The sequence below is a fragment of the Hippocampus guttulatus genome, chromosome 5 (genome assembly GCF_054856545.1).
Source record: "Hippocampus guttulatus isolate MCC_2025c chromosome 5, RoL_Hgut_1.0, whole genome shotgun sequence".
Taxonomy (NCBI): Eukaryota; Metazoa; Chordata; class Actinopteri; order Syngnathiformes; family Syngnathidae; genus Hippocampus; species Hippocampus guttulatus.
The window spans coordinates 13,700,759-13,728,647 of NC_141265.1; the positions used below are offsets into that span (position 1 = coordinate 13,700,759).

General features: G+C 41.2%; 3 protein-coding genes across 4 annotated transcripts; 2 read left to right on the forward strand and 1 right to left on the reverse strand.

Moving 5' to 3' along the window:
* The first annotated feature begins 321 nt into the window (after positions 1 to 321).
* On the forward strand, positions 322 to 6,736 carry plpp5 (phospholipid phosphatase 5). Its single transcript, XM_086112309.1, has 8 exons — positions 322 to 458; positions 1,183 to 1,319; positions 2,093 to 2,201; positions 2,282 to 2,372; positions 2,648 to 2,711; positions 2,781 to 2,905; positions 3,100 to 3,270; positions 3,921 to 6,736. Exons 2-8 carry the CDS (start codon positions 1,249 to 1,251, stop codon positions 4,088 to 4,090), a joined length of 801 nt encoding a protein of 266 aa, XP_085968435.1. The 5' UTR covers positions 322 to 458; positions 1,183 to 1,248; the 3' UTR covers positions 4,091 to 6,736.
* A 1,109-nt stretch (positions 6,737 to 7,845) lies between these two features.
* On the forward strand, positions 7,846 to 26,892 carry cdc45 (CDC45 cell division cycle 45 homolog (S. cerevisiae)). Of its 2 annotated transcripts, none has more exons than XM_086111191.1 (19): positions 7,846 to 8,045; positions 8,131 to 8,190; positions 8,889 to 8,981; positions 9,061 to 9,198; positions 9,672 to 9,824; positions 9,894 to 9,952; positions 10,038 to 10,086; positions 10,171 to 10,232; positions 10,335 to 10,385; positions 10,637 to 10,756; positions 10,927 to 11,058; positions 11,134 to 11,232; positions 11,319 to 11,480; positions 11,832 to 11,970; positions 12,053 to 12,136; positions 12,200 to 12,318; positions 12,778 to 12,854; positions 16,058 to 16,207; positions 26,765 to 26,892. In XM_086111191.1, exons 1-18 carry the CDS (start codon positions 7,995 to 7,997, stop codon positions 16,120 to 16,122), a joined length of 1,713 nt encoding a protein of 570 aa, XP_085967317.1. In that variant the 5' UTR covers positions 7,846 to 7,994; the 3' UTR covers positions 16,123 to 16,207; positions 26,765 to 26,892. The 2 variants fall into 2 exon arrangements, with proteins under 2 accessions (XP_085967317.1, XP_085967319.1); XM_086111193.1 differs by lacking the exon at positions 26,765 to 26,892 and adding an exon at positions 23,397 to 25,275.
* Positions 25,575 to 27,174, reverse strand: cldn5a (claudin 5a). The gene has a single exon (XM_086111194.1). It carries the CDS (start codon positions 27,172 to 27,174, stop codon positions 26,527 to 26,529), a length of 648 nt encoding a protein of 215 aa, XP_085967320.1. The 3' UTR covers positions 25,575 to 26,526.
* Positions 27,175 to 27,889: the final 715 nt, after the last annotated feature.

Consider the following 27,889-nt stretch of genomic DNA (forward strand, 5'->3'; position numbering starts at 1 on the left):
AATGAAGGATGTGTACTTTGTGTCAAACTACACAACTTCAATTACACTTTACGTGACGTGGCGTGTTGAATCCATGTTTCAGAAAAACAAAGTTATTTCAATACCATTTCCGTCTATCAAAACAAATCGATTTTGCGGATGCCGTTAAAAATGTAGTAATAGATGTTGTACGTGGGGATCGACATATGAGGTATATAATCCTGTGAATATTTACTAAATGACTGACACCATTTATTTGAATATCAAATATTCTATTATTGTCGAATCCAATTCAGACTTACCTTTACGTTTGAAAAGCGTAGAACGGATGTTTTGTGCAATCTTCATGACGCGCACATTCGCTGCATTGGATGGAGTGTCTCTTGAGTCTCAAATGAGAGAAGATGCCGCAGCCTCTTTTTACAATAAAACTGGCGTTGTCGTGAGGACAGCGAGATAGGAAAGCTTTCTAATTGAAGGTGAGTTGTAAACCGTTGTGATATTCGTGACAGGCCGACAGTCATCTTGCATGACAGATGTTTCATCCAGCTAGCTTAGATGCTAACATCTCTTTCATATTCAGAGACAGGCGATGCTAGCTGTTGTCATGTTTTGTCAGGGTGGTTGGTTGCCATATGTTACTTTTTGATCTCTTAATAGCGTCGTGGCATGCGGAGGTGTAATTTAAACACGGCTACAATATGGTGGGTAATAGATACAATGACAACTATGGACACTTGTTTTTCTAAATGTGTTAAAAGTGATCCATAGTGTTGCATCTGCTTCTTAGTCGAATTAAACTCTTTGCGAAGTTTAGATCCTCTGTGGATGGCTTTGATTATTGCCATAGGCTATACTGTACGACTAAAATGCAGAGAATCCGATTGAACTGCAGTGCCAACCTAGCTGACTTGGGGCCAAACTCCATTTTGTGTCTCTGTTAGAATTACTGCCCAAAAATCCCCCAGTAAAAAACATGTCAGACTCTTGAGTATGCCAAGGGGAAATTATCCAATGTAACTCTGTCATTAATAAAAAAAATTTACAAGGGATTGTCGAGTATCAGATGTTACTTATTTGAGGTGTTACCAGACTTACTTCATGGTAAACGTGAAGGCTGCTGATACCAGCCACAGATACCTAAGGCAAAAGTGATTTGCAAGATATAGTTTAACATTGATTTTTCTGTATGTTAACCTGCAGCTTTTAGGGTGACATAAATCGGGAGGTGATGTGCTACTTTGACTGAAGTCCACATCGACAGACAAAATGAAGAGGAGGCTGCTTCGTGGGCTGCTGTCAGAAATCTGCATCCGCTTGGCACTCTTCGTGGTTTTTCTGTAAGTCCATTCCATCCTGTGTATCCCTTAGAATTTGTTATTTAAATATCGGATGAGCGGTTAATCTAGGGAAAGTCAACCCTAAAATTTTCTTAACAATATGTTCTATGCAACCATGCTAGTCTGTCTAAACACGGCGTTCTGATTAATATTGTGTGTTTAGAAAATAATTGAAGCAGCTTAATCTACCCGTTTGTATCCATCTCGGGGTGGTCATTTTGCCACTCTCTCAACTGGAAATTACATCATCGGACACACACTACTAATTACTACTACTACTACGACTACTTTTACTAAATAGTGCACAAATACATTGTAAAGTTTATTAAATGTAAAATTGTTACACTGGTGATTAATTGGAAATATATTATTTTGTCACAAGCATATTTTCAGAGTTGTTGGTTATAGAAGAAAGGGACCATTTCTGTTTGACGCTCCACTAAAGCAAAAATTATTGGCGTAAAAGTCACTTTTGTGCATAAAATATATATCTTCACAAAAACCTTGTTTTCTGTGGGGGGTTTTTTTTTTTTTGCTTGTTTCATAAATGTGTGATTTGGGTGAAACCAACCCATTTTCCACTGCTGATTACTAAAAAATTGAAAGCAATGCTTTGTTTTGTTGTTTTACCAGATTTGGGGCAACCTGGATCCTGGTAAAACAACATGAAAGCATACTGTAGTCTGATAGAAAGCATATGACACTCACCACTGGAATGTAAATTAGACGCAGGGCATCATCTGTATTGAACCTGTTGTGCTTCATTCCCGCAGCGTGACAGAGCAGCTTCCACCTTTCTACCGTGAGATCCAACCAGAGGAGATATGGTTGTATAAATTCCAACGAGTGGAGCAAGATCATGTCCCGACATCGCTCATGTTTGTAAGTAACTTGAAAGTTGTATATATTTCCGTTATTAACCCGTTTTTAGTTTATACTGTGCCTCCTCTTTGCCGCACCAGAGCATCGCTGTCTTCACACCACTAATTGTCATCCTGGTCTTCACCATCCTGACGAAGCCAGACCGAGGCGACGCCAAGGAAGCATCACTGGGTGAGAAACATGTGACTGTTGTCAGAATACAGGAGCATCTTGACTGATGAGATGAATTTGTTTCGTGACGAGGCACCTAACTTAATTCAGTCCTGGATACAAAATAGGGGTGAACAATTAATCAAATTATCGACATCACAGTGTAGTACAAATAGTAGAAATGGGTCTTCCAGTTTCTTATTTGCTCATGTATCTGAGCCATGAGACTTGTAAGGCACTGCACTTGTTAAGCTGCTGTTTTTTTCCCCCCATCATTACCACCTTCTGTTATCCAGCCGTGACGTTGACGCTGGTGCTGAACGGTGTTTTTACCAACATCATCAAACTTGCCGTCGGCAGGTAAAACGGTGCAAATGAGCACACTGTTGGCAAACTAGAAGTGAAATAACACTTTTTTTCTGCATTCAGGCCAAGGCCAGACTTCTTCTATCGCTGTTTCCCAGACGGTCAGATGAATCTGGAGCTACGCTGCAACGGTGATCCAGACGTGGTCATGGAGGGAAGAAAGAGTTTTCCCAGCGGACATTCTTCATGTGAGACATAATAACATGCTGTTTATAGAATCTAGGGCTTAACAATCCAAATTCTAAATCGACTTTGTAATGTCAGGTCACCTTTGAGTCAAGATACCACTGTATTTTTTTGTGTGTGTGTGTGGGTGGGGGCGTTATCCAGGTCAATGTGAAAGAGTGTATTTAATGTTTGTCCTTCACTATTCTCTTTCTAGTTGCTTTTGCAGGGCTGGGCTTCACAGCACTTTACATCGGCGGAAAGCTGCGATGCTTCAGTGCAGTTGGTCAAGGCAGGGCTTGGCGACTCTGTGCATTCCTCACCCCTTTAATTGTTGCGCTGACCATTGCCCTTTCCAGAACCTGCGACTACAAACACCACTGGCAAGGTCAGTCTGAGGCTCCATCTTCCTTACTATGAATGAAATAATAAAGGAGTGTTGCGATGACTTTAAAAAAAAAAGGCACGGGGTTTATAAATTAATTATGAATAGGTTTATTGTAACTGTTGCTCTATAGATGCTCACTGTTTGCCAAGCAGGACTTGCCTGGGACACCTCCATGGTCATCAGGTTGCAGAATAGCATCTCTCCAGCAATTACTTAACATTACACGACACAAAGTACCATTTGTTACGGATGAGCTGCTGCTGCCCAATGTAATGATGTGTAGCAGTTAATGAAAGCCTCATAAAATCTTGAAAAAACAGCCACTTTCCAAACTCGTTCTGTAAGGGAACCAATCAATTTGAGAATTTAGGGGGCTGCATGGTATGGTAGTGATTAGCATGTCTGCCACTCAGTCAGAAGATCTGAGTTTGAATTCCTATTGGAGCATCTTTTGTCATTTTCTGCGGGTACGCCAGTTTCTTCACATCTCCTAAAGTCATGCTTCTTAGAGTAACCGATGACTCTCGATTCTCCTTCGGCTTGAAAGTGTGTGTGAATGGTCGTTTGTCTCTATGTGCCCTCTGACTGACTGACTGGTCCAGTTCCGTTGCGACCATCATGACCCATTGACCTTTTTGTCTTGCTTGTAGATGTGCTCGTGGGCTCTCTGCTAGGCCTGGCCTTCGCCTGGCTGTGCTACAGGCAGCACTACCCCGCGCTTCACGAGGACAACTGCCACCGCCCTCTGAGTCAGGGAGAGCTTGTCCCTGCCGCACAGCAACACAAGCTAGCCAACTCCAACTACATCCTGCCCATGTAAAACAGCTGCACCCACGGTTTATTTTTTGTTGTTGTTGTGGTGCTGTTGTAAAATCATGACTCCCATTATGGAAAGTGTATCTTAGGTAAGGCTGACACGTGAGGTGTTTTCTTTACGAAAAGGGCGCTTTGAATTGGAGAAAATAACAGCATTCTGAAAGCCTATCGAAATTCTTTGCCTTCGTAACAGAAGACATTTTTCATGCGTTTTCTCACTCATTGGTCATGCTTTCACACAGCAACGTGGCATCCCGCAATCCAGATAATTCGATGTGTGACGTCAGTTAAGCCCTTTTCACACTGCACTTAAGAGTCGCCGAACCCACTCTCTGTGTGTGCGGTGAGGGGGCGAGCACCATGCAATACAGCGCTGCTGGGTGTTGTGGCAGAAGGACATCTGCTCTGTGCGGAGCGTTGGGACACATGAGAGATGATCTGGGGGCACAAGTTGAGGTCGCTGCTCATTGATCAGTCTGAAATATACCTTGAAGCAGTCTTGGTGGAGCTATAGCTCCCGAACAAGATTAAAGTCTTTACTTCGTGCCGGGCCATTAGTAAAATAAGATAAGAACACCTTTATTAGTCTCGCAATGGAGAAATTCCCAATTCACAGCAGCAAAGTTATGAAAGGAAGAAGTAGAACAACAAAATATAGGAGCTGCTGGAAAGGCAGCCACTCTCGCAGCGCCATTTTGAAGTCAAAATAACAAAAATAACACAACACAACACATAGGACACAGACAGTCGTGCAATCTTCACCACTTTTCTGCATACACTTTGTTGTCTGAAGCAGTTCTAGATGAAAGAGGAGAGGATCAAAGTGTCCTTTCACCAGTGGATCAGAGACGTCATGCTGAAAATGTGCACACGTCTGCTACAAGCTAAGTTTTGAAAGCAAACACGAAGCTGTAACGTCCATTGACGAAAAGAGATGAGTTCACTTCTCCTGTGTACCATTCTTTTTTTTTTTTTGTTGTTTATTCTGTTGCTTGTCTGCTCCTCCTCCTATTACTAAAAAAGAGCGAGGACTATCTTTTACAACAATGAAAGATACATCTTGTCGCAATGTGGTCAACTTTTCGTCTAAACCAGCGTCAGCATTTCCAAATATGAGCACCTTAGCAACGGGTTGCAGTCATCTTTCACTGCTGACGTGCAACCCTTTCACACTGAATTGAGTGCATTGTGAAAAGGGCTTTACAACTGCTTTTGATGCAACCGGGCAGGAGAAGTGACGGTCAGGTGTCAAACTTTGCACACGCCACTTTCCTGCTATGTTCCGGCGCTAATCCTACATCCAAAGGCCATTCATTGGTACCGTTTAAACAGAACAGCGAGATCTAGAAAAGGTGATGCAAAGTCGTGCTATAATTAAGTTGACCAAAATGGAATAATTTTATGTAAAAATGCCAGGTTGCAAAGGAGGTAAATTACTTTTAATTAGCATATTTAATGTTAAATTATAATCTTGTTACACCTGTGTGACAACACAGTTATTCCTGACATGGTCTGGAGATGAAAATGGCTGTTGTCTGTGGCCCATCCAGCAAAGGTTTAGCCACTCACCTTCCATTCTTCAAATGGAGTCACCATTTTTTTTTGTATAGTTGTCAAAAACTACAAACCCAATTCCAACTACATGGTCCAACTACGATTCTTGTCACTCTGGTGATAAAAAGAAGGGACGTCAATGAAACCTTGCCAGGTAATGCTGCTCCTGTTGGTCAGGGTTTTAATACTGTTTATATCGCAGAGTGATGTGTTTTTTTTGTTGTTTTTTATTGTTTGTTTATTTTTTGGGGCTCTATGATAAATTGGTGGTGTTGACAAAAGAATCAGGCAAACCTCTTTTGTGTTTTTGTGTGAAATCAGCCAAAGTCTTGCAGGGTATAAGCACTTTTGCTCGCCGCTCTAAATACAGCTCAACTCCGCTGATCACAGAGTCTTTCAGACCAAACTTGGCCCGGATTTTGTGCCTTTTTATTTCCAACATTGTCTTGTTTGTGAAATGTATACTGCTTTTCATTCCATTTTTGTTCTCTAACTTCAGGTTTGTCTGGTTTTGACATAATCAAATGTGACATGATAGTTTTCTTACAGGGAAAAAAAAAAGAAATTTAGATTTTTTTTTTTTTTTTTTTTTTACTCAGTACCCAATTGGTATATCTTAATGGAAAATTATTTACCATTTATATGTGAATTACATAATTCCACTACAGCAGTTATGAGCGACTGTTCCAAATTTGGGACATGTAGGAGTTGGACTTGAATTTTTAATGTTTGTTTGCCCAAAATGTGATCATGTTAAAACCACGGGTCCTTTGACTAGTTATCAACAAAAATAGTAGGCACTGAAAATCCTGCATGTTTATGTATATTTATAAAAACAACACTTAACTCTTATTTTATGAGGAGGATGTTAAAATGTAAACATTGTTGTTTAGTTACATGAAAGGTTGTTACCTTCTCTTAAATCAGATTGTTGCTGATCTCTCCTGATACTGTTTTGTCAAGTACAAGTGCTCAGTGTTATTTTTATTGTCGGGCACATCTTTGTTTTGTCTCGGAAGGACCATTGAGCAACCAATTAACTCTGATTATGCTGTTATTTCATTTGGTCAAATTAAATATTTCTACAGAAACTGTGCATTCTCTTTTGTCAGATTGCTTGTGTTATGAATAGCTGTGTAGTTATGATACTGGCAAAACCAAGCAGGGGCGGTTCTGGATCAATTTCACTGAGGGGGCCGGGCTGGGGCCAGGGGTTTTGATGGGGGGGCACATTCAACCCAGGGCTAAAAAGACAGATTCGAAATCTTATTTGACTTTTTATTTCTTCAGACTTTGAAATTGTAGTCATAACATTACAGTGATGAGAAAAAAACAGTATTAGGAGGGCTAAAATGTCTGCAAGCGTAACAATACGTCTGTTGAGAATATTCAAACCAGGGGATGATATGGTACCAGCCTGCCGGGGACAAAGATTGCAAATACACTGAAGCTAGATGTTTTACATGCATATAATTATCCACACAGTCACACGCACACACAAACGCGCGCACACACACACGCGCGCGCGCACGCACACACACACACGCAAACAGCACTCGTGTCGTGGTAATTTCCTTCTCTGCGGACTGCTTCTCATTTTCCCGCTCATTTTTAAATGCCGCAGCGCACTAAAGGGTCCGACTAGAATGTTAAATCACGTACTTTGGTTCCACCTTTCGCGTCGGCGACTCGGCACTCGGCACGACTGCGTAATCTGCGCTCGGAGGGGGGGCCACAGGGGGGGCCAGAATCGGTGCTACAGGGGCACTGGCCCCCGTTGCCCCCCCCCCCCCAGAACCGCCACTGAAACCAAGTTTGAAGGAAGATATTGTAGTTATTCAACCTTTTGTTTACATTACTGTATATACAGTACTGTACTATTTACTGCTACTGTACATTAGCCTATGTTCATTTCATCCATTTTCACGCCCCTGGGAAGTTGACTTGAGAAAGGAATAATTCGAGTTACGAGCATGGTCACGCAAGGAATTGAACTCCTAAATCAAGGCACCACTATCGTTCATTGGGCTGCGTCGTACCCTCAAAACGTTCCTGTCGGTAAACGGTGTACTTTTCTCCGTTTTCTCGTTTTGCGCAGTCCTCTCATCTTTGGGTTTTGGTGAGGGACGCGTCATGCTCCTGACGTACGACTCCTTACCCTTTCCTGATTGGTTATGCGTGACGCAGGCTTTTGGCGCCATATTTCCAAACAGTACAGCGGCTGTCTGTAGTCTGTCTCTAGACACAAAATCTAAAAATTCTCCCTTCCTGTCGTTTTCGTGACATATGATCCACTTTGGCCCGTCGTTTTCGTGTCGAGGACTCTACGCCGGCGTCGTATATCGCCCTCCAATATGTTTGTCACGGACATTCGGAAAGAATTTTATGAAGCTGTTGCCGACCAGGTAAGGTTAAGCGAACCGTAACATTAGCCCCCTGCTTAGCTAACCATCCACTGCACATTGGTAACATTGTCGAACTCTCCTTCAGAGAGTTGCGCTCCTGGTGGCGTCAGATATCGATGCTCTTTGCGCCTGCAGGATCCTTCAGGTAAGTTAGCGGTCCTGTTAGCAAGCATACTATAGTTCATTGTTATGGCGAGTTTGGTTCCACTTTGGCGGAAATTTAATGACGATCACGTTCACCTATGTCAAACACTTTGGTTTAATCCAGAGGCAGGGCAACAACCGGCCATTTAATGTCTCTTCAGACATTTTTACGAATGTTTACACTTAAACTTATATACAGACACACGCGCTCGATTGTTCTGTGGCAGTGGTTCTAAAACTGATCAAATGAGACAGTGGAACGAGTAAGATTGGACAAAGCAGTGACAAGCCTACTGGAAATCTAAAATGAGAGCCGCAACTTGGAACCTAGCGAAACGTAGCAAACTGTGATTTTTGTTCTGTGTACAGTACTCCACCAGCAATTTTTAATTTGTGGTTTCACTATTATAAACAGCTTGTGGGCAACCACATCTACAATATTGCCAGCTATGAAAACAAGTTCCAGTTTTGGGAAAGTGCAACCTCAATAATTTTCTCTCCTTTTTAGGAAATAAATGTACACGGTGTAAATTATGATATAAAAACACTAATACTGGCATTTCATGTTTTAGCTTCATCTCATACAAGGTCGGGAGAGGCGGTTTACATCCCAGCTTTCCGCAGCCTACTTTTGGGTCTTGACCGACCAGTGGAGAATTATCATGTTAAATATTGGTATATATTTTTTTTCTTCATCAGGCCTTGTTCCAGTGCGACCAGGTTCAGTATACCCTTATACCAGTGGCGGGGTGGCAGGACCTTGGCACTGCCTTCCTCGAACACAAAGACCAAGTATGAAGCTCCTCAGACAATAAAGGAGTCAATGACTTAAGATAATCTTGTATAAAATAATTGTCTATTTTTATTGTAGTTTAAATTCTTTGTCCTCATCAACTGCGGCGCCAACGTTGACCTTCTTGAGTTGCTGCAGCCGGACGATGACTCCATCTTCTTCATTTGTGACACTCACCGGCCTGTAGATGTGGTTAATGTCTACAATGACACTCAGGTGAAGGATAATGGCTTCATAGTGTTCTTTTGATAAATCCCTTGTGTTTGGGAAAGAGGAACAAGTCACATGGAGCCAGGTTGTGTGAATAGGAAGGTTGCTCCAGCTCAGTGATGTTCTTCTCGGCCAGGAAGTGTCCAATGTTCAGGGTATTATGAGCAGGAACGTTGTCACGATGAAGCAGCAATGAATTGTCACAGCTCTCGCCTCTTCTCACGCATTGAAGGAAGTGAACGTCTCAGGAGCTCTGTGTGGATGTGCTGGTTGATCGTCTGGCAAGGGAAAACTCATAGTTTCAAATATATCTTGTGACACTAGTCCTGGAAATTTTCTGACACACCTTGTACCGGTTGTCGGCCCTTTTAGCCCAGTCAGCTGGAATAGGCTCCACCTCACCTAATGTGAAAAAGCACGATAGAAAATAGAAGAATGGAATTATCGATTCTTAACATTTGTTTTTTCTTTCTCTGAAGATAAAATTGCTGATAAAACAAGACGATGACTTGGGCGTGCCATCCTATGATGAAATATTTCGAGATGACGATGAGGATGTAGAGGGAGGAGACTCTGGAAATGAAAGCGACGAAGGCACAGAGCCATCTGGCAAGCGAAGGAGATATGATGAAGTATGGCGTTTTATTTTTTAAAAAGTATACATAGTCAAACAAACTGTTCAATGTTTTTTTTTTATGCAGGGGTCAGTCGAGAGGAGAATCGAGAGACAACGTGAGAAGAGGGAGTGGGAAGCACGAAGGTAAACCATCGATATTAAGTCACATTTGGACTGCGTTTGCTGCTTAAAGCAGGATATTAGCATTCATGCTTTGCTTTAATCATAGGAGGGAAATCCTGTTTGACTACGAGCAGTATGAATACCATGGAACATCTGTGAGTGAACAGAATTGGACGCAGCACCTATTAGAGCAAATGACACTTTTTTGAGAAAATGGAGAATAATCTTTCCCATTTTAGGCAGCCATGATGTTTTTCGAGCTTGCCTGGGTGTTGACTAAAGACACTAAAGACATGCTCTGGTAAGTTGTCAATTGTTTTTCTTTTACTTATAAACAATACTGTATCGACATTTAATGTGTGTTTTTTTTGTTTTGTTTATTTGTTTGTTTGTTTTTTTACAGGTGGGCTATCATTGGGTTGACTGATCAGTGGGTTCACGATAAAGTCACACAGTGAGAAATGATCCCCTTTCAATCAATAAACAGCTGCCGTAGCATCAGAGTTCTTTTTATTTAATTCATATTATTTTTATTTAGAAGTAAACTAATTGATTAGAGGGTGGCAGAAATATAAAGAATAAGGGTGCGTCTCAGTGAATCTTAGTATGGTGGAAAACTTATTTGAGCAGCTCAATTTGTTCATATTGATACTCGACGCTGGCTTATCAGGGCTGTGCTTTAACATTTTGTGTTCCGTCCTTTAGTATGAAGTACGTAACCGACATCGCCACTATGCAGCGGCACGTCTCCCGACACAACCATCGAAACGAGGATGAGGAAAACTCTCTTTCCATTGACTGCATGAGGATCTCCTTTGAGTATGAGTATCCTGTCATCTGAGGGCATCTGACAAGTTTTATATTTCGCTCCACATTATCACAAAAGATCTGTCAGCTTTTTTTGTATTCGTTTTGGGGGTGTTGTACGGCCGTGCAGAGAAAGAGGTTCGATCAGTCGTATCCAAATCATTTCCGGCCTTAACCTTCTGCTTCAGCCTTCGTCTGACCCTTTACCAGCACTGGTCTCTGTACGAGAGTATCAGTAATTCATGTTACACCTGTTGCCACTTCAAACTTTGGACGCTAAACGGGCAGAAGAAACTACAGGAGTTCCTGGCTGACATGGGGTAAGAGTACACCGGGGAATGCAGATAAGCTTGCAAAGTGAATATTGGTGTCTTGAGGTTGGTCTTTTGTACCAGGCTGCCTCTGAAGCAAGTGCGGCAAAAGTTCACCTCCATGGACATGTCCATCAAAGAGAACCTGCGGGAAGTCATTGAGGAGTCTTCCAATAAATACGGGTGTGGATTTGGTGAAGATTAAACCCTTTTTTTGTTGTTGTCACTGACTCATTGAGGGATTCACTCACAAGTTTACGCTTTGACAGAATGAAAGACATCCGCATACAGACATTCGGTGTCCACTTTGGCTTCAAGAACCGTTTCCTGGCCAGCGACATGGTGCACGCTACCACCGCTCTACTTGAGAGCACAGAGAAAGACGAGAATGAGACAGACAACTTCATCAAGGCTCTGGACTCTCTTTCAAGGTGTGACCCTGGAATGTGTTTATAGCGGCTCCTCCATTTTCAAAGGAGCTCCCATGCCAGTGGTGGCGACATAACCCAAATGTGTTTGTCGTCGTAGCGCACTGTCGTCTATCACTAACACCGTAGTCAAGTCACGTTTTAGGTTGAAAAATAATTAATGTATATCAGAGACATTCAATGGGCCGGAGAGTGAGTGATTCTTTTCCAAAAAAGCATTTAAATAATATACTGTCAGGTCATACAGACAGTTTTAACACAGTTGTATGACAATATATGTCATTATTTTTAACCATGGCAAACTCGACGTTAAAGTTGATTGTCCCACCCCTGGCACTTTGCTCTCTTTTTCAGGAGCAACCTGGAACGTCTCCACTCAGGCATGGACCTGGCTAAAAAGAAGCTGATCGCAATCCAGCAGACCGTTGCCAGCTGCATCTGCACCAACCTCATCTTGTCCCAGGGGCCGTTCCTTTACTGCTACCTCATGGAGGTGCACATGCCCCACCGTCATCCGTGTGATTATTTGCTGGCCGCACATGTTGCTCAGTTGAATAATCGTGCTTCTCGCACAGGGCACCCCCGATGTCAAGCTCTTTTCAAAGCCCATGGCCTTGACTCTGCTCTCCAAGTACCTCCTAAGAGCATTTATCCAATCAGTGAGTAGCTCATTGTTATCAAAGTCAACTCAACAACTTCCTCATGGTGTATTTGTTTGCCAGACAAGGAATAAGCGGTGCAGGCTGCTTCCTCTCATCATGGCTGCCCCCAAAGATGTCGAGAAAGGCACCGTCCTTGTCGTGGGAATTCCACCCGAGTCTGAAACATCTGATAAAAAGAAGTACGTTCAGCTTGAGTAGTGGGAACGTTTAGTCTCTTTTATTTATAGTCATTGTAGTTGTATTTTGCTGTGGCATAGACTACAACTGTATCATAGTGACCAGAGGTGGCTAGTAATGGGCCACATTTACCTGGTTACAAGCAAGGAAGCAACTTTTTGATCAATTGTACCAGTAGTTTTATTACAACATACTTTTTACTATTGGGTATTTTTGTTGGGAAGAAACACTACTTGTGGAAAGAAAGGAAGTTACTTTAAATTTAAAATATTGTCTTTTGACTGAATTTGCCTTAATTTGTTATTTTATAAAGATTACTTCATTGTTGTAGTTAAAGTGCTGTAGTCGGGCAATATAAACATTTTAGTCGAGTTCCAAAGTAGCAAGACTCTTTAAGTGCAATTCACAATTACCAGTTGGGGCTTGACTTCCATTACAAATGTCACTCACTCTGTTCTTAGTTTCTTCGGCAGAGCATTTGAGAAAGCTGCAGAGAGCACCAGCTCCAGAACTCTACATGACCACTTTGACACATCCAGTAAGTGAAATAATCATTTCCTGCAGCGTCTCAAAGGGATTGTGGTTTGGTTGAAAAGACAGGGGGCAAAGTCCTTCTCCTCTGTGTGACCAACAACGATAAGAAAACACGAATAATACGTGGTGACTTTAACATTGACTTATTAAACCCAAATGGACACAAAAAAACAACCGACTTCATAAATACTATGTACAGCAACAGCTTTTTCCCAGTAATCCTGAAACCTAGCAGAATAACAGTTGACACGGCCACATTAATAGATAACATATTTATAAATAAGATTGATCATAAAATGGAAATTGGACTTCTCATTAATGACTTAAGTGACCACCTACCTGTTTTTGCAGTTTTTCATAATTATTTTGATAGAAAAGCTAAGTCAACAACTCACATAACAGAAATAAGACTAAGAACCCAACGCTCCACCGATGCCTTTAAGCAAGACCTAGAAAAACAAAACTGGACCGGTCTACTCAAACAAAGACCCAAATACAGCGTTTGAAGTATTTCAGTCTACCATAATCTCCTTATATGATAAACATTTTCCACTAACTAAAGTCTCCAAAAAGTATAAAGACCCAAGTAAGCCATGGATAACGAAAGGCATAGAAAACGCATGTAAAAAGAAAAACAATTTATATAAATTGTTTTTAAAATTGAGAACTGAAGAAGCAGAAAAAATATATAAGACCTATAAAAATAAACTAGTAAATATTATAAGAACCAGTAAAAGAGATCATTATCATGCACTATTAGAGCAGAATAAAAGTAACACACAAGAAATATGGAAGATACTTAACCAAGTAATCAGAAATAGTCCTAAAAAAATGGATTATCCAGAGTATTTTATCAAAGGCAAAAATACTATTTTGGAAAAAACTGCAGAAATAGCAACTGAATTTAATGAGTATTTTGTCAACATCGGCAGTAACCTAGCAAAACAAATTCCTGATCCAACAAACTTGTTTGAAATAGATAGATATGTAGAAAAAAACTCCTCCACGATGTTCCTTACTGCTGTAAAACAAGAAGAAGTATCAAATATTATAAAAACTTTTAAAAATAAAAAGTCAACTGATTGCTTTAATATTGACATGACAATAATAAAGCAGATTATAGAATATGTAGTGCGACCTTTCACGCACATATGCAACCTGTCATTCAAAGCTGGTATCTTTCCATCAAAAATGAAAATTGCTAAAGTTATTCCAATCTATAAAAGTGGAGAAAGACATCGGTTTACAAATTATAGACCAATATCACTACTACCACAATTTTCAAAAATATTAGAAAAACTATTTTCTCGCAGACTTGATAGCTTTATACAAAAGCATGCGCTGTTAAGTGAGAATCAATATGGCTTCAGGGAAAAACGGACCACCTCAATGGCAGTTATGGAGTTTGTGGAAGCAATAGCCACTAATATAGACAACAAAGAATTTACTGTTGGGGTTTTCCTAGATCTAAAAAAAGCTTTTGACACAATAGATCACAGTATATTATTGAAAAAACTAGAAAGATATGGCATTAGAGGTGTAGTTTATAAATGGATAAAAAGTTATTTAGAAAACAGATATCAGTACGTGCAACTCAACAATAAAAAAACGAATCAACTGAAAATCACTCACGGAGTTCCTCAGGGGTCAGTGCTTGGTCCAAAACTATTCATCTTATATATAAATGATATCTGCAAGGTCTCAAAACAATTTAAATGTGTCCTATTTGCTGATGATACAACTTTCTACTGTTCTGGAATAAATCTGAAACAGCTCCTGACAACCGTAGAAAACGAATTAAACAAATTAAAAAACTGGTTCGACAGAAATAAATTGTCACTTAACCTGAAAAAATCAAAGTTAATTGTTTTTGGCACAAGACCAATCAAACACCAAGCTAAAATTATGGTAAACTCAATTGAGATAGAGCGTATGAAACCAAGTTTCTCGGATTAGTAATAGACTCAAAACTATGTTGGAAGCCACATATCGATAACGTAAAAAGAAAAATAGCCAAAACCGTAGGGATCCTCTACAAAACCAAGGAAGTGCTAAATAAGAGATCTTTGTACACATTATACACTTCATTATTACTAGCATATATGACCTACTGTGTGGAAATATGGGGAAATGCCTGCAAAACAAACACACTCCCTATTCTCAACCTACAAAAAAAAGCAATTCGAATTATTAATAGATCAAAATATACGGAACCCACAAATCCACTATTTATCAAATTAAATACGATGAAATTTTATGACCTGGTTGACTTTAAAATCGCCCAATTAATGTACAAAGCACACAATAACCTGCTCTGCCAAAACATTCAGAAGTTTTTCGAAATTCGAGAAAGCAGCTATGATTTAAGAGGTACCAACCTATTCAAAAAACTCAAAACAAGAACAAACATCAAGCAAAGAAGTGTATCTATCAAAGGTGTTAATCTGTGGAATAATCTCGAAACGGACCTGAAAATGAGTAAATCGCTTGCTGAGTTCAAAAACAAATTCAAAAATATAGTACAAACAACCTACATCAATCAGAGTTAAAATGATAAATTCAAAACATTAAATATAATGATAAATCAGAACTAAGTTGATAAATAGAGAAAGGTATATAAATATCCATTATGAATACAAGAGAAAATTGACACAAGAGTGTCAGGGTGTGGAAGTATATAATCCCGATACAAACCAAAAGTTGTAAAAATATCACGGTTAAGGGTAAAGTATGAGCCTTAATGGAGACTTCTTTCTTCTTACTTTTTTCTTTTCTGATTGATATAAAAACGATGTATTAGATATAATCACATAACGGGGTAGGACTAGATAAGTTTTTTACTTCTTCCTACTCCCTTGAACATAATAACTGTGTTGAATGAAGATTGATTTCTTTCTTTTTACTTTTTTTATCTACCTTATTTTCTGTCAAATTATTACTGTATATATGTTTTATGTTCAATAAACAAACAAACAAACCACATGGGGGCAGCATTGCCTTCATTTCAAGTCGAAAACCCAGCTCAGTGAATAGCAGCAAACAGGTGTTTTCAAACTCTTTTTTTTTTTTACTTCAAATCTTAATATAAACATAACCGTAATGTTTCTGTATTTTTAAAAACGTATTCTAATTTTAGTACGGATTACCGAGTGGCTTCTAGAAATGTACAAACCAAGATGATAATTTCTCAATTTTGTTCTTGTGAAGTTATAGAACTGAAGACAGAAGACCGCAGCAAGTTCCTGGATGCGCTCATAACCCTTCTGTCCTGAGTGAGGCACGTCTAATCGAAATGAATGCGAATGTGACTGAGTTACAGTACGTGAGTGATGTTCCCCTCTGAGAGCATCACGAGTTGTGAGTATGATATCCATGTTTTCTTTTAGTTCTTGTTTTTAATCAATTTCAGTGTATATTGTACAGTGGGTTGTAAATGTGTTCGTGTTTTAAAATTCTGTTGTTTTATTCATGTTTGTGTCTCAGACTTTTACGAAATGTAACAATTTGCGCATATTAATAAACCACAAGGTCTTAAGTAACAAAGTGACATTTAAATATTTCAGCTAGGTTGTTTCGGCTATGTGCATTCCTTTCAAACACAATCCCATGATCATCCGTCTTGACAAGTGTACCGAATCGATGTTTTAAAAAAAATCATTAACAGTTAAATGCTTTAATGCATCTTCATCTTTTTCCTTGATCTCAAAGAAAAAGCTAGTGAAATGGAATGAACATTGTCTAAGCGCAGTCGAAGGTGAGCATGCATCTTTGGTGTACACTCGAGCGCAAATGCAGGTCAGGTGTCCTGGTGGTGATTTGCTGTCGGCCCACGGCACCACTTGAAAGACGCGCGGGCGGGGAGGGGCGGGAGCTCCAGCTGCAAAACTGGTATCATGCCCGTCCATATGGTTGAGACGGAGAAAGATCTGTATGGTGCTGATCACCGATCACTGGACACAAGTAGACACTCGATCCTGCATTTACAAAAATCATAATGTTCCCATCGGATGGTTTGACACTGTCTGAAATATATATATATATTTTTTTCATTTTTGTCGTTTGGAAATCGAGACATCACGCTCTTTAAAAAAACATTTAACCTCATGTAGCTAAATAAAATCACACAAGAATGGTGTATAGTTTACCACAACTGCAAGTTTTTGTGAATATAAATGTATGGGGTTCCAACAAGATTTTGGGGTAAAATACGTCTCATAAATCAAAGAAGATTTCAAGGATTACAATTTCATGAAACTTTAGTTCAGTCAGTTGCGAAAGCGGTGATTCTTTTAGTGTGGCAAATGTACCGATAGGCTAACCTGCGTGATCTTACTTGAGTGGTACACAAATGAATCGCTGAATTGAATTACATTTAAAACATGAAGTACAATCTAAAATATTACAATGAGTGAAAACACCTAATCAAGCCATGCCAATAAAAGTAAGGAGAGTGTTGATTAAAATACATCTACCATTTTGTTGTATTTCACTTTTAAGTACAATAATCCAGTACATTGTAATTGAACCATTGCGGTGCACTTTTTCTATTTTATTTTTATTTTTTTTAAATATATTTAAGCGCAGTGTTGATGTTCAAACTGCAACATTTTTGGCTTACAATAATATTGAAAATACTTTTTAGGTCTCGACAAACTTAGCAACAAATTGCTTCCTGTTGCCTCCCTTAAAGATTTGTCAGGCATTTTCAAATGATAAGTAGTTTGTTTTTGTTTTTTTGGGTGGGGGTGTGTTACATTCCTAACCTCATCTTCTTTCATGAGTGGTTTGGAATATTAAAATTGTCTGAATGTAAATCACAAATTGTAGACTTTACGGTTTTATGATGCAAGTGCACTTAAATTTATGGCCATGGGGTGGGGGGGGGGGGGTCTCGCATCTCAGTCACCGGTCAGCTATTCCATGAGCGTTTACATGTGGAATGATTCTGTTTACACAAGCTCCCTGTAGTGATGTTATCCAGTATAAAACATTTTACTGTTTATCTCCACCAACGTAATTATGTAGAATTCCAAATGAATGGATCATTAGTGCCCCCCTTAATGTCTTGTATCTATTTTTGGTTCTTCCCATTCAGGACGTTTTAGTGTACACCGTTCAGCCCTAAAATGAGGTTTACCAGGAACATCCTATCGTACTTGGGAGACTATCTCCCAGTTAAAACAACCATTTGAAGTGAGTCATTTTCCAAAATAGCAACAAAATGAAAGCGAATAATTTTATCAATAATGAGAAACAATCGACAACATTGTTACAGTAATTCAACATCCACCTGTTTGCCTCGTCATGTGGCCGTCTGGCCTCTTCCATCAATCGCGTTGCGTCTGCACACGCTCCCTCCTCACACTCCCCTTTTCCATACACCTCTGCCGATGAGGGGCCACTGCCCTTTCCGCCACTCTGCATGTGAGGAATGTGGCATGCAGCGCACGCACACACACACACACACACACGCTTGGGGGAAATAGACCCTCACAAGGCATGATCATGCAGCCATGTAGTGATCGGGCAAGCCTCGCAGACTGTCCTGTTGATTTTAGTGGGAGGGGAGTTTGCTTACCGTGATGGTGTTTATGTCCACTGGGAAAATCCCCAACTTTTATTTTGTGAAATGAGGAAGTCTCAAAGACACCTTATGGTGACGCTGACTGAGCTCTGCGTTATTGATAGCATGTAAGAATGAAAATCCACACAAATACACTCATAAATCTGCTGGGTCAAAAGTAACCCAAATTTGGTGAAATAGTGAAGGGGTAAAAACTTCCCAAACGAATCAGTTAACACTACCAAGAAACTGGTTATCAGGCTGTTTGTATAGCTGTTGATAAAAATAATACAAATTTATGAACAACTTTTTCTTAGAAGAAGAAGGAGCAACCTTTCCCTGTTAGGGGCTACCGCGTCGAATCGCTGACATGAAACGTTTGGCACAGTTCTTACACCGGATGCCCCCCACCCCCTCCCCGGCATAACCCACTCATTTTCCATGGGTGGGCCATTCACCGTGAGCGCAATTTTAACCCCAATCCCCTGTGTCCAAATCACAGATGTTAGGCACAGAGCCCTCTAGCTATACCACCAATATTTGACATTCATCTTCAGTACACAACAAAACTGTCAAAAATTGCTTCAACTTTTCAGCTCGCCTGAATCCAATCTTGTGGCTCAAAGTTATGAACCCATCTGTGGGTCAAAAGTTACCCAACATGCTGAAAATGTACAGATAACCAGCGAGTGAGTTAGGAAATCAGTAACCAATAAAAACTTTTTTTTCAAATACTATTCCATTTATTTTAAACGGGGAGTTGGTAACAAACATGTTTGCAATACCTCAACATTTTGAAAAGTGAAGAAAGTTTGCACATGTGGTATTTTAGCAAGAAACATGAAGTTGATGCACATAATTTGCTTTCGAGGGCCACCTAAAATGATGTGGTGGGCCAGATCTGGCCCCCTGGGCCTTGAGTTTGACACCGGTGGTCTAACGGCAGCCTTATGCGATTATTTGAACTATAAACAAATGCCTTCCTTTTAGACGCCTTCTTGGCGACGTCTCGAGGTGACTTGCAAATACAGCCCGAAGTATTTCAAAAGCTTAATTTGATAAAAACTGCTGTCAGCTTCATGTCAACCTGTCAGCCCCCCTGATGCCCTTTTGTGAACTTTAACCCCTGGTGCCCTCTCCTCTTCTTCATTCCCAGAGATGAGCTATTGTCTACTTTGAGTTGCAATAAATCAGTGCTGGCTTGAAGAAAAGTCTTAAATTTGGTACAGGTGGATACAAAGACCGGCTGGAATATTTTGAATATATACTGAGACACAATGATTATGTCGATTATGATTTGTAGAACAGATAACAGATTAGTCAGTAGAATTTATGTACTAATGTCCTCTCGCCACCTGGTTAATGGCAAAGCTATGTGGTTTTTGTTTGGGTTTTTTTTTTTTTTGGTATGCTTTTTGACACGATCTAAAAATGCGCCGCAGCTTGTGCGAACATCCTTGATGAGCATCTGCGATGTTGGCATGGCGAGCTGCCACGGCAGTTTATGTCGAAACAATTTGTGCTGAGCGTGCCAAATTGGCAATGCGGCCTGATCGTAGGCAGATTTCAGACAGGCCTCCTCTTCCTCTCAGCAGGCAGCTGCCATTCAAACGTGTGCGTATGTGCGCGCGGGTTTGCACCTGTGCTTCTGATGACTCCGCTATTGGCACGAAAAGGAGTTCACTCCCCACACATTTCAACTCTCCACTCTCATATTTTGGAGATGAAACTGTCTATAAATCAGCCTGTTGAAGGAAACTTGCGTAGATGTGTCCTGCTTGTTAAATAAGCCCCTAAATATCCGAGCATTCACTTTATAAATATTAAGATAAACTAAGATTATGGTTGAATTTATGTCTGCCTGCTCTTGCTTCAGGTATGTTCCTTACACGTGTTTCCCTTCTCTGCTTTTTATTATATGTGAAAGTATGATCAGCAGACATCAGGGGTTGAACTTTTTTTTTTCATAGTTGACTATAATGTGATGAAAGTTGAGTCCAATATTTTTTTTTCAGCTCAGTACAGTGTTGCTCAAGTATTTTTTGTGACACAGACCAGTTTCACTGCAAGAAATACTTCAATTGATAGAAACAAAATAAAGTACATGACTAAAACAATAGAGATTAAAATATCCAAAGTTTGTGACCCTTTCTTACTTTAAAAAAAAGACTAAGTGTAATGTGACTGCGCTAAAACAGAGCTAGTGTACCCCAACAGCACATCTAAGTTCCCCAGGGAAAGGCAGTAAATGTTAGCTAACTTATTTTAGCTTACCACCGCTAGTTAGAAGCATTTGTAAAGTGCTAGTTGGAAGCATTTGTAATGCTTCCAAGTGGTAAGTTGCTTTTTGGAATAAATGATAAAATAAATAAACACATTCATTAATTGAGCTGCTATGGCCATGACTGCAGACTGGCTAACGGTTAGCAAGTTAAGAGCCAGCCGCTTAGCTTTTTAAGCTGCGCACATTCAAAGACACAGCGACGACCGTGTGGAACGTGAGGATGGTTACCTCAGTTTGACAATAGTCATACCTGCACCTCACATGCACATTGTGAAAATCATAAGAATGATCTGTTCTAAAATTATTCGATAGCTGCTGGCCTAGATTACAATGGCTGATACAGTTAATAACGCCTTATGTGATGGTGACAGTCTGACCCTGGACCTGAACGTTTCCATACTTCCTACGGGAAGCGGCTTGTGTTTCACTCCAGTTGTTGTGCTGTGCTAATGTGTTTGTAAATAGCAAGAGGAGTGGTCAAATCAAACTAATTAAGCTCCACAGTGTGTCCTCTCTCGCTCTCTCTCACACACACACATACGTAAACTCTCTTGCACCTCGCCCACGTTCCTTCCTGTTTCCTGTTGCACTGTCCCCTGCTCAGGAAGTGCTGGTGTTAGTGGGCTGTGACACAAGCCATGAGTCACCATGCAGTAAATCGCTTCAAAGTTGTGGAGGGGATTTTGACCCCCACACTGCCCCCAGCCCCCCACTCTCAGCATTGTTTCTCTGACAAACACCTCATGGGGGGGTTAACTTGTCAGACAATGCTACGTTTGTCCTCCACATTGAACCACCTGCTGACTCTTGGCTTTGCCATTTGTGAGTAAGCTTTCGGCCGTAAGTGCACCTGCTGGCTCTTATGGGGTAAATCTGTAAAAACTTCACCAAAGACTTTAAGTGTCTGAATCACCATACTCACCAGACATTTTGAGAAAGATAGTCATGCTCAGTTTTCGCAGAGTATTTTCCATATTGTGTATTGTCTTGACCCATGGCATCGTTTCTCCCCAAGTCTCTTTAAATGCTTTTAAATCTGCAAGCTGTTTGAGTGAAAATATTTTTCTTGTGCAGCTCTCAAATATGTTTTGATTTATGCTTGCATTGCTGTGTCTTAAATTTCTGTTCTCTGTCGATTTGCCAAAGAAACACAAATTCATGGTGTCAATTTTTTGCTCAATAGATTTATTTTCTCTTTTTGCCATTTGAGTCAAAATGGAAAGATTTCCTTTGCCTAGTGATGCCGGAGGGATGCACTTTCCATTGTCTTGCATCTTTCTCCATGAACCAGTAAGTGGGGTTCTTGGTTTACAACTGAGTTCCGTCTACGATACAAACTTGAATCTGTCATTAATCACTAGCGCATTTGTGAAATCATACTAACAGTAAATATTTGTATGAAAAAAAATCTTCTTGCCCATAAATAAAACAATCAGATGAAAAATGGTAACCAAAAAAACAACACCGTAGTAGTTCATTGCATGCCGTTCGTAACCACGAAATGACGTTGTTTGAGACCCCTTCTAAGCCGACAACCAAACACAAATATGGCGCTCTATGACTTGCTTGAGCAATTTATGTTCTCCTAGCCTTTTTCAGTCACAACAACGCCCTCCCTCCACTGTAGAATCAACAATGGCACAATCCAGTCAGGAATTGGCCTTCTAGTTAACAAAGGACGGAAAAAAACAAACACAAATTTGTGGGTCCACTGAACCTCTTTTACTTTTGTGAACAGCCCAGCCTTGACTCTCCAGAGTGACATGTATTTATTGTTTTGACACGGCTCCCTTGATGGCGCAGGTGTGCCTAATGTTGTGACTGCTCAGATAAACACTAGCGTCAGTCAATCGTAAGGCCATTTCTTCATGTTTGATTGGAACATTGGCTGTCATTAGGGAAGTGACATAGCACGCCTGACCTGAAGAGCAAAGGTCACGTCGTGAAACCTCTCAGTTCCCGTCTCACAAATTGGACCGTGTGGGCAACCAGGCTAGGTGAGTTCAAGTTCAGAGGTAAACATGAAGCATGCTATGTCATGCGCATCGGGACGTGTTGTCATTTCTTTGGAGAAGTGGTGGCAACATGTAACATCTCCTACTTTAGTTACTTTCTTAAATTTAATCTCTGCTCCATTGTTCTCAATGTGTGCGTGCCCACTCGTGGCAGGAATGTCTTCTGGCCGGCCCTTTTATTTGGACCATCCATACGACCACATTATAGCCTCTGGTAGCCTGGCAACAGCAGGTTCTGTCTGGTTACCATAGAGAATGTCCATTGAGTGATGTCGCTTGGCCCTATTTGCCTTGCCTCCTCATTGGAATGAGGCCTTTTTTTTGTTGTTGTGTTAAAGTACACCCCCCCCCCCAAACACACACACACACACACTGCCTGCGCCTCATCAGCCTCTCTGCGGTGACCAAAACTGTGGAACTAACAATGCGACATAAACAGACCAACCAAGGAAGTCTTTGTGTAGTATCTGAGTGTGTTTTATAACTCATACCTGAATAACACTAATCCTTTTTTGTTTTGTTTTCTTATCAGTTATTTTACCCATTTTCGCCTCTGTTATTTGATTGTCTTTTTAGTACAAAAAAATTATTGTAACCCAAGTTAGTATATTCAAATTATTGTACGTGGTTGACCAAAAGTCGCTCTTCTCTGAATTTTTCTGTTTTGTTTCATGTATCTTTCAGGCAGACGTGTGAGGCCATCAGCAACTGTCAGTTAAGGCCTGATAATTTTTGTAAACATATGCCCCCATGGCTTGTTAATTGACATTGGTGCACATTTGCAAAATTGCTGCCCTGCAAGAGCTTTTTCTGCCCCAACTGCAGTACGGCGTCAGTTTGAGAATCTTTAAGGCTCTCGCGGTGCTCCAGCGCGCAGTGCCCATTGGAAGGCTTGCTTTCTAGCATCACTGATGAAAACACTGAAGTCCTCGTGCAATTCCACGAATGCTCCCGGAAGTGATCAAGGTTTACCCATACCAGTTTCACTGTGATTGGCTTGTGACCAGTCTCGTCCAAATTCAGCTGGAATGGGCTCCCCTAATGTGGACAAATGCTATAGAAAATGGATGAATGGGTGGGACAGTGGTCTACGAGTTAGCACGTCCACTTCAAAGAGCTAGCGGTTCAGGGTTCGATTCCGGCTGCGGCCTTCCTGTCTGGAGTTTGCATGTTCTCACCATTCCTGTGTAGGTTTTCTTCGGCTATTCCGGTTTCCTCCCGCATTCCAAAAACATTGGATTGAATTGGATAAACTTTATTGTCAAATGTACTATGTGTATGTGTAACATACAGCACATATGAAATTTCTTCCCTCTCAACATAAAACAAGAGGAGCCGCTGCGGGTGTCCGCGCCGCTATCAAAAGATGCACGGCAAAATAATTGGACACTCCGAATTGTCCCTAGGTGTGATTGTGAGTGCGAATGGTTGTTCGTCTCTGTGTGCCCTGCGATTGGCTAGCAACCAGTTCAGGGTGTACCCCGCCTACTGCCCCACGACAGCTGGTGTGTATTTACTTTGACTCAAATGAAAGTCACCACATCTGGTTGGTTGCATGCTCTCGTCAGCGCGCTATTAACACAATAAAACTTAAAGACTTGCCATAAGTGTGCAGTGAGTTGCTATTGTTCGCGAAACTGCCGTTTCCGAGGTCAGAATTTGACTTTTGTGCTAAACGTTTTACACCGGTGTCAACAGGAAGTTGTAAAAATGTAAAAGATCCATCACTGGAACAACATTGTAATCTCCCCCACCACCTCCCTTTGACAAAGTGTGAACTTCCATCAATCCAGCCATTCATCCGTTATCCGAACGGGGTTTAAAAACAAGTTTATTAATTTACGTTCATTGACCAAATGTGAAAGTTTTAAAAAATAGCCTAAAATAAAATTAACTCACAGTTAAGAATTTATATATTTATATAAGATAAGATAAGAAAACATTTATTCGTCTCACAATGGAGAAATTCCCAATTGACAGCAGCAAAGTTATGAAAGGAAGAAGTAGAAGAACAAAATATAGGAGCTGCTGTAAAGGCAGCCATTCTCGCGGTGCCATCTTGAAGTCAAAATAATACAACACAACACACGCTTATGTTTTCTTATTTTGTAATACATGGGAAGAGGACCTTGGAAAATTGCAAGAGCGATATTGAGGATAAAAAAAAATCTAAATTAAATAATTTTTCAAAGTTGTTCAGGCCCTGTTCAGAACCAGCTCCCATCCCCTGTGAAAAGCCCAGCTGCGCTATTGAGTCACCTCCCACTCGGCTGACTGTATGCATTGCCATATGTTCAACTTTGAGGAGAGCATATGACCTGCTAAGACTCTTAAGCGAGCAGCACAACAAGTATGAATAAGCTTTTGGAATTCAATCACACTTTCAACACAGGGTGGGGTGTGGGGGTGGCGGTGCCGAAAACTTCTAAGATGGAACCGTTTCCTTATCTCTTTTCTTGCGTCTTGAACTTGTTTGCGTTTGCATTCTTTTGTGTCAAGCTGGTCGTCTAATGAATGTGGTAACTTACGGGAAGAGCGTTTCCAGCAAGTTCTCTGCAGCCTTAATTTGAAGCCTTTTCACTGGAAGTGTGAGTGTGGAGGGGTCCTGCGGTGGGCGGGCAGGGGGGGGGGGGTACTCTGAAAAGGGGATGGTGGGGGTTGTGGAGCATTGTGAGCTGAACAGCAGAGCCCTCCTTGAGCTGAATGGGCATTGTCATCTGGATTTCTGTGGATCACTAAAATACTTTCTCCCTCCGTGCATAGGGGGGAGGTTTATGCATGCACAGTGAATATGGGAAGTTTTTCATGTTAAGGGGTTTTTGTTTTGTTTGGTTTTTGCTACATGAACACTCTTGATGAAAATTCCACACAAATATAGTAAGTTTAATCTTCATAAAAAGGGAAACAATATTGCATCTTCTTATACATCAATCACTACATCAAAGAAAGAAAGCAAACAATTCCAGGAACTTGAGAAATGAATTGAGCGTTCCTGCAGTGGTCACGATGCCAGCAGGTGCTTGGAATAACAGACAAAAACGTCCCAGTCATCAATCCCAGCACATCAACAATACAAAGTTACTTTTTTAAAAAAATTTATTACGAGGTGTGTCCAAAAAGTTCTAGGACTGGCGTCATAAAAGATATATTTCGAACCCAATCAACAAGTTTTCCTCTTGGAGGTCATCCCTCTGGATACCAGGCTTCTCTGCCACACCTTCATCCGTTCCTTGAAGGATCCTTCAAGGATCCTCCGTTATCACCGCCATTTTAATGTCATTCACATCTACAAAGCAGGTTTCTTTGATCTTAGAAATGAGGAGTGAGTAGGGAGATCGCTCCAGTGTGGCCAGGACCTGCCCAAAGCTCGGGGCATCGTGAGAATTTATCTCTTCTCATGCACTGAATAAAGCAAACACCACAAGGCGAAAAAAAAAAATCCTAGTTTGAGTTTTAAATATCTCTTTTTCAGTCCTGGAACTTTTCTGATACATCTCTTATACATGTTTTAATGTCATCATTTATGGATTGCAATATTTTTCTCAATTACTGTACAGATTGGCAGGCAAAGCATATGTTGGAGTCAATGGCATGAGTTCGTCTACAAAAAACAAAACAAAAAAATCTATCATGAAAAAAAAAAACTTACAAAAGCATGTACCGAACAAAGATGCTGTACTCCTTTTGTCGGTTGTAGTTTGAGGGTTCCAAAAGAAGAGAGGGTGGGGGTGGGGGGGGGGGGGGGTCCTGATAGGAAAAACATGGTCCAGCGAATTGAATGAGTCGAGAAAATAAAAAAAAAGTCTGCGTGGGGCTACACATAATTCCGTTTGTCATAGTCCCCGTTAGGCGTGGCTCTCTTGGTGGGCGCGTATTTGACCGAGTACCCCGCGTTCCCGCCGGAGGGGCAAGAGCAGCACAGAACGGACCCCCCGATCAGCAGAAGCGCGGTGGCCGCCCAGCCGATGTAAAGCGCGGCGCCGATCTCCCGCTTCTTGGAGCCGGGCACCTGCGGGTTGTAGAAATCCGAGATGATGTTGTTGGCCATCCAGCACAGGGGCACCAGCACGAAGAACCCGCTGATGATGTAGATCACCCCGCCCGCGTTCACCACCCGCGCCTTGACGTATTCGTTGCGGATGCAGTTGGTGCACTGCGCTCCGGCGATCACCACCATGAGCCCCAACACGCCCATCACCGACGAGATGATGGTGAGCGCCCGGGCAGCCTGCAGGTCGTGGCTGAGGGCGAGCACTGAGTCGTGCACCTTGCACTGCATCTGGCCAGTGCTCTGAACCACGCACGACATCCACAGGCCGTCCCAGATGGTTTGCGCCACCACGATGTTGGCCTCGATGAACGCGGTCACCTTCCACATGGGCAGCCCGCACGCCACCATCACCAGAAGAGAGCCGACCACGCACAGCGACAGTCCCACAATCTCCAGCCCGGCAGACACCATCTTCGCTTTTTTTTCCCCCCACAAATCAGGTATGCGTCCGAAAACACTTGTCAAACTCTCTCTCTCTTCTTGCTTTCTCTTCGCTTTGAAGTCGTTTTTGTCTCTATAGTCGCTTCTTATTTGCGCATCTCTTTGCAGTGGCAGCGCTGTGGTCCTTTGTGCGAGTGTGAAAACAACTGGACTCGCAGCTACACCGGACCATCGATGTTTTTTTTTTTTTTTAATGCGGGGCGGGGATGTGTGAGAGTGGAAACTTGCCTCCAATCAGCTGCAGCCGCATCCCGGACGACCAATGGGAGGGCAGGGAAGTTGTGCGGATGAATCAAGCGGTCCAGCGCGCTTTGTGCGTTTGAACACTTATTTACGATTGGAGAAGGGGTGGGGGTGGGGACATGGGAGAGCTTCCAGCCGAAATGCATCGGTTTGCACTATCAAGGAGTTTTCGATTTTTTTTTAAAGATGAATACACAGTAATATTATATAACTGTACATTTTTTTCACTTATAATAATGTAGGCTTTTTTTATGCGCAACAAGGACTGTATGAAGCATACGGTAATATCTTTTAGGGTGGGTCTGCTGATTGGCGGTTGTGACATCGACAAACGTGAAAAGCACAACGGAACGTTTCAGATGAAAGAGCAAAGTAACATCAAGTCATCCATCTATTATCTGAACCGCTTATCAAGTCAAGTCAACTTTATTATCAAATGTGC

Coding starts and splice junctions, on each gene's coding strand:
- plpp5 (XM_086112309.1), top strand. CDS start 1,249: ATGAAGAGGAGGCTGCTTCGTGGGCTGCTGTCAGAAATCTGCATCCGC. Junction 2,712..2,780: donor ATCAAACTTGCCGTCGGCAG/GTAAAACGGTGC, acceptor TTCTGCATTCAG/GCCAAGGCCAGACTTCTTCT. Junction 3,271..3,920: donor CTACAAACACCACTGGCAAG/GTCAGTCTGAGG, acceptor TCTTGCTTGTAG/ATGTGCTCGTGGGCTCTCTG.
- cdc45 (XM_086111191.1), top strand. CDS start 7,995: ATGTTTGTCACGGACATTCGGAAAGAATTTTATGAAGCTGTTGCCGAC. Junction 8,191..8,888: donor GCGCCTGCAGGATCCTTCAG/GTAAGTTAGCGG, acceptor TTTCTTCATCAG/GCCTTGTTCCAGTGCGACCA. Junction 11,481..11,831: donor GCTCTGGACTCTCTTTCAAG/GTGTGACCCTGG, acceptor TCTCTTTTTCAG/GAGCAACCTGGAACGTCTCC.
- cldn5a (XM_086111194.1), bottom strand. CDS start 27,174: ATGGTGTCTGCCGGGCTGGAGATTGTGGGACTGTCGCTGTGCGTGGTC.